Raw genomic sequence first — 13,590 nt, 5'->3', positions numbered from 1 at the left:
CACCTGGTCGATTTTCTATAAAATAAAACTATTTTTATTCGATTTAAAAATGATTACTATAATGAAAGATGATGTACTGAACAACGAAGCAAGGGTGGTTAAATTTGAACAACGCGTCTTCTTTTTATAGCCTTGTAAAGTTGTCCGTTTCATAAATTGAACAGTCCTTAGGTAGGGATCATATATATTTGAAAAACTAAATTGAAAAAAAATCAGGGTCGCCTAATTTTCCGGCAAACTCCAGTGAAAAACAAACATTTTCCACAGACACCACCTACTTTGAAAAATCATAACTCAAGAACGAAGCATCATAGACACATTTTTTTTGTGAAATCATAAGCAAATTTTCACAGAAATTCCAAGATGGATTTCTGGAGGAAATCCTAGAACATTTTCTGGACAAATTCCTGGCGGATTCCCTGGAAAAGTTAATGGATAAATTTATGAAGGAGGCATCCCTGGAGAAGTTCGTGGAGTAATGCCTGGAGCATTAGAGAAATTTCTGATGAAATTCCAAGATAAATTTTTAGAAGAATTCCCAGAGGAATTTCTGGAGGAGTTCCAGGAGAAATTCTTGTAGGAATCTCACGGAAAAATCCTTAGACGAATCCCTGCAGGAATTTCTGGTATGTTCTTGGAGGAATTCCTGGTGGAATTTCTAGAAGAACCCGTGAAATAACTCCTGGACGAATTTCTAGAGGAATCCCTGGAGTTGAATTTCATGGATTAATTCCTAGAGGAAACCTGCAAGAATTTCCAGAGGAATCCCTTGGAAAAATTTCTTTAGAATTTCCTGAAGAATCTCCTGAAAGAATATCGGAAGCAATATCTGAAGAATTTCCTGCAGAATTTCCTGGAGGAACGCTGTAGTATTTTCCGAAGAAATTCCTGGAGGAATTCCTGGATCAATTTCTGAAGAAATTCCTGTAGGAATTTCTGAAGAAATATCTGCGGTAAATCTTGGTGGAATTTCTTGAGGAGCCCCTGGAGACATTGCGGTAGTAATTTCTCAGGAATTCCAAGAAGAATTCCTATATGAATTCCTGAAGGACTTTCTGAAGGAATTCCTGGGGTATGTCTGAAGAAACCTCATAAGGAATTCCCGCAAAAATTCTTAGAGAAATTTCTACAGAAATTCTTAAACGAATCCCTGGAGATATTCTTGGAAAGAACCCTGGAGAAATCCCTGAAACAAATTTCTGGAGTAACCTTGGGATTCCTGGAGGAACTTCCGGACAAGTTCCTGGTGGAATCTCAGGAGGAATTTCTGGACAAATCTCTATAGGAAATCTTGAGGAAATTCCATGGAACTATTCATGGATGAATTCCAGGCGGAATCTCTTAATCAATTCTTTGAGGAATCCTTCAACGAATTCCTGGAAGAATCTCTAGAGGAATTCTGGAAGGAATCCATGGAGAAATTTCTGAATATATACCTAGAGAAATTCCTAAAGAAATTCCTAGAGAAATTCCTAGAGGAATTATGAGAAGAATTTCTAATGGAGTTCCAGGAGAAATTTCCAGAGGAATTTCTGGAGGACTTACAGGAGCAACTTCAGAAGGAATTTCTGGAAGAATTACTGGAGAAATCGTCGGTGGAATTTTTGGAGGAATCCATGAAATAATTCCTGGAGGAATGTGTAGAGGAAACCGTGGAGAAGAAATTCCTGGATGAATTCTTGGGGGAAACCCTGGAAGAATTTCTGGAGGAATTCCTGGAACGATTCCTGAAGTAATTGCTGTACGAATTTCCGAAGAAATTCCTGGAGGAATTCCTGAAGAAATACCTGGGGTAATTTTTGGTGAAATTCGTGGTAGAACTCCTGGAGGAGTCGCTGGAGTAATGCCTGGATGAAATCCTGGAAGAATGCCAGGAGGAATACCTGAATTAATTCTTGAATAAATTCCAGAAAGAATTTCTGGGGAAATTTTGAAAAGAATAACTTGAGGATTTCTTGGAGGATTCCTGAAAAAATATTTGAAGGAATTCCTAGAGACGTGGTCACCGGTGTAATCACCGGCAAAATCGATTGCAGCTGTCTTCTTAGCAACTTCCACTTCCACGCTCCAGCCCGCCGCCTTCGTAATTCAAGATAGCTGTGGATTCCCATTCATCGTTCGGATTACGGATATCACAGCCCGTTTGAATCGTGTTGCAGGTTGTTTAATGATGTGTGTGACTCGTTTGATTTTAATAGAAGTAAATTAGTGTTTAAAAATAGAATTAAGTCTAGCTAATCATTCTGTGCGGCATTCAGCCGAAGATGTTGTCAAATGAATAAATAAAAATAAATAGATATCTCAGGAGGAAATCATTCAGGAATCCCAGAAAGAATTATTGGAATATTTCTTGGATAAACTCCGGGAGGAATTCTTGGGGTAATTTCTAAATGAATCCCTGGAGGATTTTCTAGACAAGTTCTTGGAGAAATTGCGGTAGTAATTTCTGAAGGAATCCTGGATTAATGCCTGGAGGAATCCCTATAGAAATCTCTGGAGGAACTTCTGGAGGAATGCCTGGAGGAACCCCTGGATAAATTCCTGGAGACATGCCTGTATCAATTCCTGGAGGAATCTCTCGAGAAATTCCCTAAGAAATCCCTGGAGGAAACCCTGAGGAATTTCCTTGAAAAATCCCTGGAGAAATTCCTGGACTAGATGAGTTCCTGGTGGAGTTTTCAGAAGAATTCTGGGAGCAATCTAGTGGAGTTTGGAGTTTTTAGAAGAACTCCCGAAGCAATCTCTAGATGAATTGTTGGAGAAATCCCGGGATGAGTCCATGGAGAAACTTCCAAGAGAAATTTCTAAAGAAAACTATTGAAAAATTCCTAGAGGAATCCTTAGAGAAATTTCTAGAGAAATTCTTGGAAGAATCCCTGGGAAAATTCTTGGAAAAATCCCTGGAGGAATCCCTGAAGCAATTTCTGGAGAAACCGCAGGAGGAATACCTGGAAAGTTCTCTGGACAAATTCCTGCAGAAATTTCTGGACAAATGCCTTGCGGAATCCCAGGAAGAAATCTGTAAAGGAATTTTTGGGGAAATTCCTTGGAACTATCCCTAGAAGAATTCTTGAATGAACTCCTGGAGGAATCTCGAGAAAAATTTTGGTAGCAATTAATGGAGGAATTTTATAAGAAATTCCAAAAGAAATTTCTGAACAAATTCCAAGAGAAATTAATGAAGAAACTCCAAGAGAAATTTCTGAAAAAATTCCAAGAGAAATTTCTAGAGGAATTCCCAGAGGAATTTTTGGAGGAATTCCAGGAGGAATTCCTGAAGGAATTGCGGTAGTAATTGCTGAACGAATTCCTATGGGAGTTCCTGGATAAATTCCTGGAGGACTTTCTGAAGGGATTCTTGGGGTAATTCTTAAGTAACCTCTTGAGGAATTCCTGGAGGCATCCTTAGAGGAATTTCTAGAGAATTACTTGGAAGAATCCCTGGGGGAATTCTTGCAAAAAAACCTGGAGGAATCCCTGAAACAATTTCTGGGAGAACCTCAGGAGGAACTCCTGGACAAATCTCTATTGGAAATCTTGGGGAAATTCCGTGGAACTATTCATGGAAGAACTCCAGGAGGAATCCCTAAATGAATATCTTGAGAATCCCTGAATGAATTCCTGGAAGAATCTCTAGAGGAATTCTGGAAGGAATCCATGGAGAAATTTCTGAAGGAATTCCTGGAGAAATTTTTAGAGGAATTCAGAAAGGAATTACTGCAGGAATCATCGGTGGAATTCCTGGAGGGATCCATGATATAAATCCTGGAGGAATGTGCAGAGGAAACCCTAGAGAAGAAATTCCTGTTTTAATTCTTGGGAGAAACCCTGGAAGAATTTTCGGAGGAATTCATGGAAGAATTCCTGGATCCAAACTTGAATAAATTCCTGGAGTAATTCCTGAGGAAATACCTGGGGTAATACCTGGAGAAATTCCTGGTAGAACTCTTGCAGAAGTCTCTGGAGAAAGGCTGAATGAAATCCTGCATGCCAGAAGGAATACCTAGTATAATTCTTGAAAAAAATCCTGGAGGAATTTCCGAAGGAGTTCCTGGAGGAATCTCAAGATTCATTCCTGATGAAATACAAAGTTCGATATCTGAGGGAATTCCAGGAGGATTTTCTGAAGAATTCTCAGGGGAAATACTGAAGAAACCGCTGAAATTCCTGAGGAAACCCTGAAATCCTGGATTAATTCCTGCGGGAGTTTCTGAAGGAATCCCCTTTATGAGTTCTTCTAGAAATGTTTAAAATAATCTCGGAATTCGTTTTTGTAAGAATAACAGAAGAAATTTCCGGTGAATCCCTGAAGGACCTCTTGAAGCAATTTCTGAAGAAACCCGATGAGGAATCCCGGAAGCAAGCCCCATGAGGAACTCTTAATGGAATCTCAGGAGAGCTTTCTTAGCGAATACCTGGAAGAATTTTTGTAGGAATATTCCTGGATAAAAAATGAAGAAATCAATGTCTACAGTAATTGTTGAAGGAAAACTAGGACCCCTAACAAATCCCGTACAAATTTTTCAAACAATTCTTGGAATATTTTTTAATAATCGCTAAGTAAAACTTTCTAAGATAATTTCAGGAATACTTTTCTGTAGAAATACTTCAAATCATTCCAAATGTAATTATTGATGCAATCTCTAGTGGAATTCTGAAAGGCATATATGGAGAAATTCCTGTAGAAATCTCTGAATACTTGCAGAAATACCTTAAAGGATCTCTGGTGAAATTCCTGAAGGAAACCTCGAAAAAAGCTCTGGAACAATTACTGGAGGAACCACTAAAGATATCCCAGGAAAAATCCTCGAAAAAATGTCTAGTGGAATCCCTAGATGAATTCTTGATTGAATTTCTGGAAGAAGCCATGATGGAATCACTGAAGCAAGCAATGGAAAAAAAAATCTTGGAAGAATTGTTCGTACTCATATAGTTTACGAAACTATGAACAAATCTAAAACAGTCATTTTGATTACTCAAAACTACAATACTGATTTACATATTCACATATCGGGCGCCCATCCCGCTTAAAATTCATCTCAAGTCAGGCCCCCCCTGGGCCCCCTCCAGGAAAAAATCCTAGTTACGCCAATGTCCATAAATAACGATAATCAAATCAGAATTAACTCGATTTCTCTATTATTTCCATTTTAGACCCACTCTTCAGGACATGGACCTTCTGAAGCACAACGATTGGATCAACTTTTCCGAGTATGAGTACAACGACAGCCTGATCCCGAAGACTTCGCAAGCGGTGGTCGATGTTCAACAGTTCGCCAACAACAACTTGAACCGCACGATCGAGAATGGTGTCTTCCAGAACCCACGGGCAGCAGCCCTGAAGGCCCGCCGTAACTCTATGAGTGACAATCTGTACGCCGCCCCATCCACCATCAGCGGGTACGAAGTAGTGGACAAGTTGAAACCATCCACGTTTACCATTCTGGGTCACGGCGGTGCGGACCCTCGGCTATACGATGGTTCCTCAATGTACCTGGGAGGGTCGGACATTGCCAACTCAGCGGACGCCATGAGCGAGTTTGAACGGATGGTCCGGTATCACAAGCTCGACGCAACCAAGCCTATTCTCACGGATAAAATCACAACCGGGTCCAATTTTAGGTTTGTATTGAAAACATAGTTCCATATTGATCTTACTTAATGAAACTTCTCTTTGTAGAGTTCCCGACGCACGCCAACACAAGAAGCCTGCATTTACAATCATCAACGAAAGCCTGCCCAAGTCGAACTCATTCGACACCTCAACGGGACCGTTCCTGCCCTACTCAGCCAAACAACAGCTGCCCACGACGCGTATTCTGTCCGCCAGCTCTGTTGGACACAGTGCCTTCCTCAATAGCCGCGGTCATCACTTGAGCATGGCAGCCGAAGATCCGTTTTTAGCGTACCAGCGTCGGTTCAGCAATGCTTCACAGGTTTCGCCTGCGCGATCGACAGGGAAACGGCGAAAATCCGTATCGAAGAAAAGCGCCGGAACCGGCAAAAAATCCAAAAGTAAAGCAGCCACCGTTAACGTTCCGAATCCCAACCGAAAGCAACGGGGAGTGCTCGGGATATTCAACCGAGGAACTCCGTCACCTACCAAACAACCAAACCATGCCAAAAGTGCCAAACTAGAAATTACCGGAGCATCCGATGACGGACAAACGTCAACCACGCCGACTGAAACGACCGACGTGACCGAAATTCCCGAACATCAGCTACGACATTTGAAGATGTTCTCCTATAAACCTTTTGCCCTAAGGCCGACACTGTCTCCCGTGGCCGATAAGAGTTCGATGGAAAACTCGCAAATCGACCTGAAGGACACTTCACCAGCCAAAGAGAAGGGTGGGTACCTCCGAACGCCCGTGTTCAACATCCGCGGGCTATTGTCCCCAGGAAGATTCAAGGGCAAGGGCGAATCGCCTACCAAAGAAAAGGGAGGCCTGGCGTCCGTTGGCGCAGCCATGAACGCAGCCATGGCTGCTGCAGCCGTAGGAGACATGAAACGTGCGGATAGCAAAGAACGACAGGAACCACCGAAGCGAAGGGGATTCAATCTAGCCCGAGCCATCATAGACTACGGCAAAAAGTCCGACCAGGAAGAGGAGAAAAAAGCTAAACCGGAACCTGCCCAAACAAAACCGGAAGTCAAACGAGACGGTCGTCGGAAAGATTCCGAAGGAAATCGAGTGAAAGACAAGAAGGATAGTCCAAAAAAGTCGACTCCGAAGAAGAAAGGCAAGGCGAAACCAACGGCGAAAAAGGGTGGCGCGAAAGACGACTATGATGACTATTACTACGAAGAAGATGAGAAACCTAAACGAGGAATGTTGCGAGGAGCGTTGAATCTTGCTTCGAGTTTGAGAGGGGGCAGTAAGAAAGGTACGACGAAGGAACCACCAGGGAAGGCCACTCGAGTAGCCAGTGCAAAACGAGGTGGGCAGAGAAGTGCAACGATGGGCGCAGGAAGTAGGGTAGCCGCCGGAGTCAAAAGTGGGAAAGCCAGCGAAAGGACGAGTCAGCGACCGGGAGAAAAGAGTGCAAAGGTGGTGCCGAAAGGTGGTGCGACTCCAAAGTCGGCGTCTGGGCCGAAAGGCAAAACACTGAGACGAAGCAGTTCGACTAGCGCGTTGAATGTAGATAGCGTTAAGAAATTGAATCGACTGTATGAGAAGAATGCAAAAGCGGGCGATCGTAATGGGAAGATGCTGAAGGGAGACAAAAAGTCCCGACAATCAACCGACAGTCTGCTGAAAAAGGCTGATAGTAGAGGAGAATTGAAACAAAAGACTGGAAACAAATCAGCAACAGAGAAGGAAATCGTCAAACGGGACTCGGAAAAGTCCTTAAAGAAAAGTGATAGCAACAAGTCAATATTGAAGTTGGGCAAAAAGAGTGATTCGAAGGGATCTCTCCATGGAAAACGATCCGATTCGAAGACCAGTCTTCATCAGACTGAAGCAATGGCATCGATGGCTGCAAGTTTGCCAGCGGCAGCCATGGATCATGCGTCGAACCACAAATCAGACGCAGAATCTTTGAAAGCTGCCTTAAGCACTTTAAATGACGCACCCGCTGATAGCGGAATGAGATCTGCCAAGGTTACGCCCACACCCAGCAAGAAGCTGCAAAGCAAGGGCTCCTTGCTTAGTTTACTAAGTTTAAGAAGCACAAGCCGTAAACCACACGACGTCGAAGCTGGAGTGGCAGATTCCGGTGGAAAAGATTCCCGCCCCGGTACGGCCCAAACTGGGGTGGGACGACTGAAATCGGCATCCGTGAGAAACATGTCTGCGAAACCAGGAACTCCTACCGGAGCCGACGGAGAGTTCGGGTCTCAAGGCAGCATCCGAGAGAAGCCGGGCAGTACCAAGCCTCAGCGGAGGGGTATGCTGAGCAAGAACAACAGCACCATCTCGATGAAAAGCGTCGTCCATGCGCGGTCGTTCATCAACATTCGGCCATCGTCGAAAACCGACGACATGAAGAAGATCGATTCGATGCCGCAGATGAGCAAGGTGCAGGAAGGTTCCCAAGAGCACGACGATGGCGACGAAGGGTTGACCATGGCAATGAGGGGTGGAGGTGGAACCATGACGACGACATCGGCAACGCATACGATGACAGTGGCTGGAGTGGGAGAGGGGGAGAAAGTTTCCAATGAGTACAACGAACAGCGCGCCAAAACGCATTCACCAGAAACGGGAGGAATGCAGGGTGGCGGTTCGAAGATGATGGGAAATGAATCAAGTGCCAACACCGACTCGATAATGATGCAGCGACATCAGGGCGAGGAGGATAACAGGTGAGTCACTTTGGATTGATTGTTGCTACAACCGCAAATATGTGACAGCTCGTCGCTTTCGGTAGAGTTGATGTCTTCTTGCGGGAAGGCGGGGCTTATCACTTACTGGCGAGAGCATCGACTGATAAAGGGATGCGATGGCATGAGTGTGATGATTTAGGGACTTCTACACTAGGTAGATCGGTAAGCGTAAGGGCTCCCCCAAACAGATAGCGATTTTTCAGGTGATCGCACATTGAAGCCGAGCAGCGCATTTTCAAAAGTAGAGTATTGGTTCCCTTATTAACCTTCCAGGACGCGCGCCATCAAGCAACCGAAACTGCACCGCGCTCGCGCTGTATGCGAAAAGCGAGGTTTTTTGGTAGTGTTGTACTTTTTACAACAGCGCGCGCGGAAGGGTTAAGGTTAAGGCTCAAGCATCTGTTATCATTTTTCGGAAAATAAAAAGCAGTTATCTCGCTGTAAATCAAAACATCGATCATGAAAATATATTCACTGCATTCTATTCCTCATGTGGAGTACAGTGAATATATTTTCACAGCAAAGAATTTTGTTTTGAACGAAAAAACTGATTTCAAACATTTGATGATGACGATGATTTCAATGACGAATTGTTTAACGTTAAGCATGTGGCTCCCATTTCTATCCTACGAAAAACAAAGGGAAGGTTTATTTATTACCTCCATCGTTTTTCGGGATTTCTAGACCCCCCTCCCCCTCTGTCACGCTATATCCCTATACCTTATACACGTACTGTCACACTTTCCTAGAACCCCCCCCCCTCTCCCAAATGTTGAACGTAATTTTTGAACGTTCCCAAAGGATTGAAGCTTGTTTGTTTTGTTTCCTAATTTTGCATATTTGTTCAAAATAAACATGCATGAAAACTAAAAGAAGAGCGATTCCAAGCGACAGCATCAAAATTAAGGAAATTTTTTAATTCATAATTTTCTATTGAAGTGAAACTTTGCACAGTTTTTCAGCTCCATCTAAATCGCCATTTTTCGATATCAAATTTTTATTTTGAATCACGACTAACTTTTTAAAAGGGTTTATGCGAAAATGGTTCAAAAATATTCAAAAATCTGCACAACCAAAATGGTTCGTTCGATTGCTATGAATTTTTCAGCAAAGTTAGATAACTAAATGGTGATTCCTAAGAAAATATACACTGTAAAAAAACATCTTTTTTAACTTTAAAAAATATCATTTTTGTCACAAAAACTCAAATATCTCAAAACCCTATCTTTTTACCAACGTAATTTTTTTAGGGAAGACGGTCCATTGTATTAGCAATCTACCATACAAATTTGGTGATGGTAAACTAATAAACAAAAAAGTTATAACATTTCAAACATTTCACAATTTTCACATTTGGTAAATATTTTTTTCTGTGTAAATTATTTCGGTCCGAAATCGCAGTTTGATGCTGATTTTATCGTTCAGCAAAGTTAGATAACTAAATGGTGATTCCTAAGAAAATATACACTGTGAAAAAAAAATCTTTTTTTAACATTAAAAAATATCATTTTTGTCACAAAAACTCAAATATCTCAAAACCCTATCTTTTTACCAACGTAATTTTTTAGGGAAAACGGCCCATTGTATTAGCAATCTACCATAAAAATTTGGTGATGATAAACTAATAAACAAAAAAGTTATGACAATTCAAACATTTCACAATTTTCACATTTCGTAATAACTTTTTTTAGTGTAAATTATTTCGGCCGGAAATCGCAGTTTGATGCTGATTTTATTGTTAATGGCATTGCGTGAGTAAAACAAGCTGTTTTTATTATGTATTATGTATATTATATGTACAGTAATGTTCCGATTTTATCACGCCCTCCACGCATTGGTCGTTTATTCATTAATTTGCTGTTACATTTGAGGACAAGTGTTTTCCCTCTTCTTCAAGATGAATGTTGAAAGCGTGTTTTGCAACGTTAAAAATATTGAAATGGGTATGGATGTTGAAGTATATTTCAAAGCATTTTTGAAAAGGGGCGTGATTAAATTGTTTAAATAGATGTCGCTCATGGTACGGTGGCATGACTCTCTGCACTTAGCACTTCTGGCAATTTCTCAGTTGTCGTTTTCGAAATTTTCAAACTTCCTACGCCCTGCTTTACCGATGGCTCGTTTGTCAAAGTCTAGACGGCAGGACGTGCAAATGCGTAAATTTGTATTCAATTTGGGCATAACCAGTCTCTTTTAGTTTATCTATGGTGCTTTCGGTGAGATTTCGTAACTCTTTTGAACATTTTTTTTTTCATCAAACGGTCTACAAGAGAGCGTTGAGTTGAAGACCTTTGAGAAAGCGACTGATCATGTTGTTCGTTAGATTATAATAAACAAAATCACTTATTAGTTTTAACTGACTAGTTTGGTGTTGTTTGCTTGCCTGAAGAAAAAATTTAATATAAAATTTTTAATATCCATAGCGGTAGTATTTTTTTGCTTTTTCGTGAGCATTGGTATGGTATGTATACACACAAACAAACGTAACACTGACGAAATTTTCATTGACCACGCCTTTAACGATCATTTTGAATCTTGGTTGTGGCTTCCATAACCAGAAGAGTGCCCATCGTTTTTCTTTGCGTTTGACGTTTCACACTAGCGCCTTCTGATGACGATATTGCACAACGCAGTGTTTCGTGAAACATTTCCACCAGGTGATGGTAGTGTGAACTGGGCGATGGATTTTCACGAAAATTGTTCTAGGCGTTTCGTCTGTTTGTCTGTGGTATGTACCTCTCATGTATTTGTTGTTGTTGAAGTTACTCGCATTCTTCCGATCATAAAGTCTGTTCTCTAAGAGGTATTTTTTTTTTGCAGATCAACTAGACGTATACGCGTATATATTAAACTTTTATTATGCAGCTTTCGTCTTAAAAATAAGTTTAATTCCATTTTTCTTATGATCAACAGCTTTTCAACACTATCAAGGGATTTTTTCACCAGTCACGTACAACAAAAAGTATGACACTCTCAATATTTTTGATCATAACACTGGATCGCGTCTAAGGGAGCATCCATTAAGTACGTCACGCTAAAATTGAGAATTTTCAACCCCCCCTCTCCCTTTCGTACGGGTTTTTCCTATACTTAATACATTGCTTGTCACACTTTCACAAACCCCCTCCCCCCTAGGACCGTGACGTACTTAATGGATGGCCCCTAAGTTTCAAATATAAACTAGTAATTATGAATAATCAAACAAAAATATCATGAAAACAACTTGTTTAGTTCAGGTGGTAGCCTTTACAATAAAATCAGCATCAAAAAATATTTTTTTTTTTGCTAGGTTTCTAGCTGCACTCTGAATAGAGTTGAAACCTCTACACTAGACCCGAAGATAGAAAAGAGTACGTAATCTTTCAGAAGCAGTTTGCCAGCCGTACGCGGAAAATGATATCCATTAAGACACTGTTGCCTACTGACTCAGAAAGTTACGGTAGAAGGTTGGAAAGTTTTCAATTGGTCAGTCAGTCAGGATTTGCCTATGTAGTGTTATGGTCACACGGTTTGTGTTTGTCTTCTTGTTTGATTTTGAGGTATGGTTCAATATGTTTTTTTTTCTCGTGAAGTCAGTTGTCGTATGTTTGTTTTTTCCATCGAATCAATCGAGCCCTGTATGTTAAAATATAGTCGATCCTGTGTCAAATTATTTTCTTAATTTCGCTAATCGTTTTCTACTTCTCTGTGTTCCTCTCTTGTGTCCTTAAATTGTGATCAGTTCAAAACCCACAGAAACATGTAACTGAACTTCTGATATTTTTCTGTTGGTGTCATAATACCATCTAAGAGTTGAACAAAAATACGCCAAGTTGGTCAGTTAATTGCAATAAAATTTCAAAATAATAAAGATTGCATGTCAACTATTATGTATTCATCCCCCTACAAATACTATGAAAACTATTTAAATTCGTTCAATTGTCCTACATAAACCATGTCATTTTCTCAAGCGTAGCCTAGAAATGTCAACCTAGTCATACACAAGTAACGTTGTTCAGTAAATAAAAAGCAGTCAGTTTTTGTCCAAAATGTCACGTCGAACGCATTGACGTCAACAATGCGTTTAAGTGTTCGCATGTTAGCTTCGAATCTATCAGCACAATTAAGTGCTGCAAATCTCCTTCCCACTATTAATTCTTCGGTCGATTTTAATTGCTTTATTTAAAGAAAATATGACCAACTAACATTGTAAAAATCCGAAAAAAGCGACTCTGACATTAATTAATTACTAATCCAAATCAACCGAGAAACGTGGGAAATAGAGCCCAAACAACATTTTGAAGTCAGTTGGCTGTAAAAGGTTCCAAAACCTGTCACAAATCCTATAATACTTTTATTAGGATTTGTAACGATCTTCAAAACCTTCTTATATCCAACCGACTTGGAACTATTGCTTGGGAATAGACTCTACTGAGCCCCGGCGGTTCCTCCGTGTTTATCGAGCATGTCTGATGCATATGATCAGCCATACTCCATCTGCAGCAGCCGGTTCGTGATGAACCGTTGGAGGCGCATTGAAGTGTTAAAAAAAGGTGATATGTTTCACTAAAGAACACTACATTACAATAACCAAAATGAAACTCCTTCACTTTAATACCGTCAACCCCTGCGAACTTGGCCAGGGAATAAAATCAGCATCAAAATATAACTCTCGAAATAATTTACACAGAAAAAAATTTTTTTTTTGTTACTAAATGTAAAAATTGTGAAATGTTTGAAATGTCATAACTTTTTTGTTTATCAGTTTACCATCACCAAAATTTTATGGTAGATAGCTGATATAATGGGTCATTTTCCCTAAAAAATTGACGTTGGTAAAAAGATAGGGTTTTGAGATATTTGAGTTTTTGTGACAAAGATCATATTTTTTTAAAGTAAAAAAAGAAATTTTTTACAGTGTATATTTTCTAAGGAATCATCATTTAGTTATCTAACTTTGCTGAAAAATTTATAACAATCGAACAATCCGTTTTTGCTGTACAGCTTTTAGAATATTTTTGAACTATTTTCGCATGCACCCTTTTGAAAAGTTAGTCGTGATTGAAAATGAAGGTTTGATATCGAAAAATGGCGATTTAGATGAAATTGAAAAACTGTGCAAAGTTTCAGATATTTTTGAAATGGTCGCTCAGGATCGACTGACATGACTCCGTGGAATTCCTCAGAACAGAATCAATCGGTGCCGTAATCGCTTGTTTTCGAATAGGATGAATATTGGAGCGTGAGATTATTGCCCGAATAAAAAATACAGTAGAAAA

The 13,590-nt window shown here is 40.4% G+C and overlaps 1 protein-coding gene across 1 annotated transcript in view; it reads left to right on the top strand.

Annotated features, from left to right (window-relative positions):
• LOC115262720 (protein stum) overlaps nt 1–13,590 on the top strand; it is a 204,190-nt gene that overhangs the window by 93,421 nt on the left and 97,179 nt on the right. The window contains exons 3-4 of the mRNA XM_062842740.1: nt 5,155–5,622; nt 5,681–8,311. Of these exons, the coding sequence (XP_062698724.1) occupies nt 5,155–5,622; nt 5,681–8,311 (3,099 nt within the window). The remainder of the gene's footprint in view (nt 1–5,154; nt 5,623–5,680; nt 8,312–13,590) is intronic.

Source organism: Aedes albopictus, chromosome 3 (genome assembly GCF_035046485.1).
Source record: "Aedes albopictus strain Foshan chromosome 3, AalbF5, whole genome shotgun sequence".
NCBI lineage: Eukaryota > Metazoa > Arthropoda > Insecta > Diptera > Culicidae > Aedes > Aedes albopictus.
The sequence above is the reverse complement of the archived record's forward strand: the minus strand, read 5'-3'. Positions and strand labels throughout refer to the sequence as shown.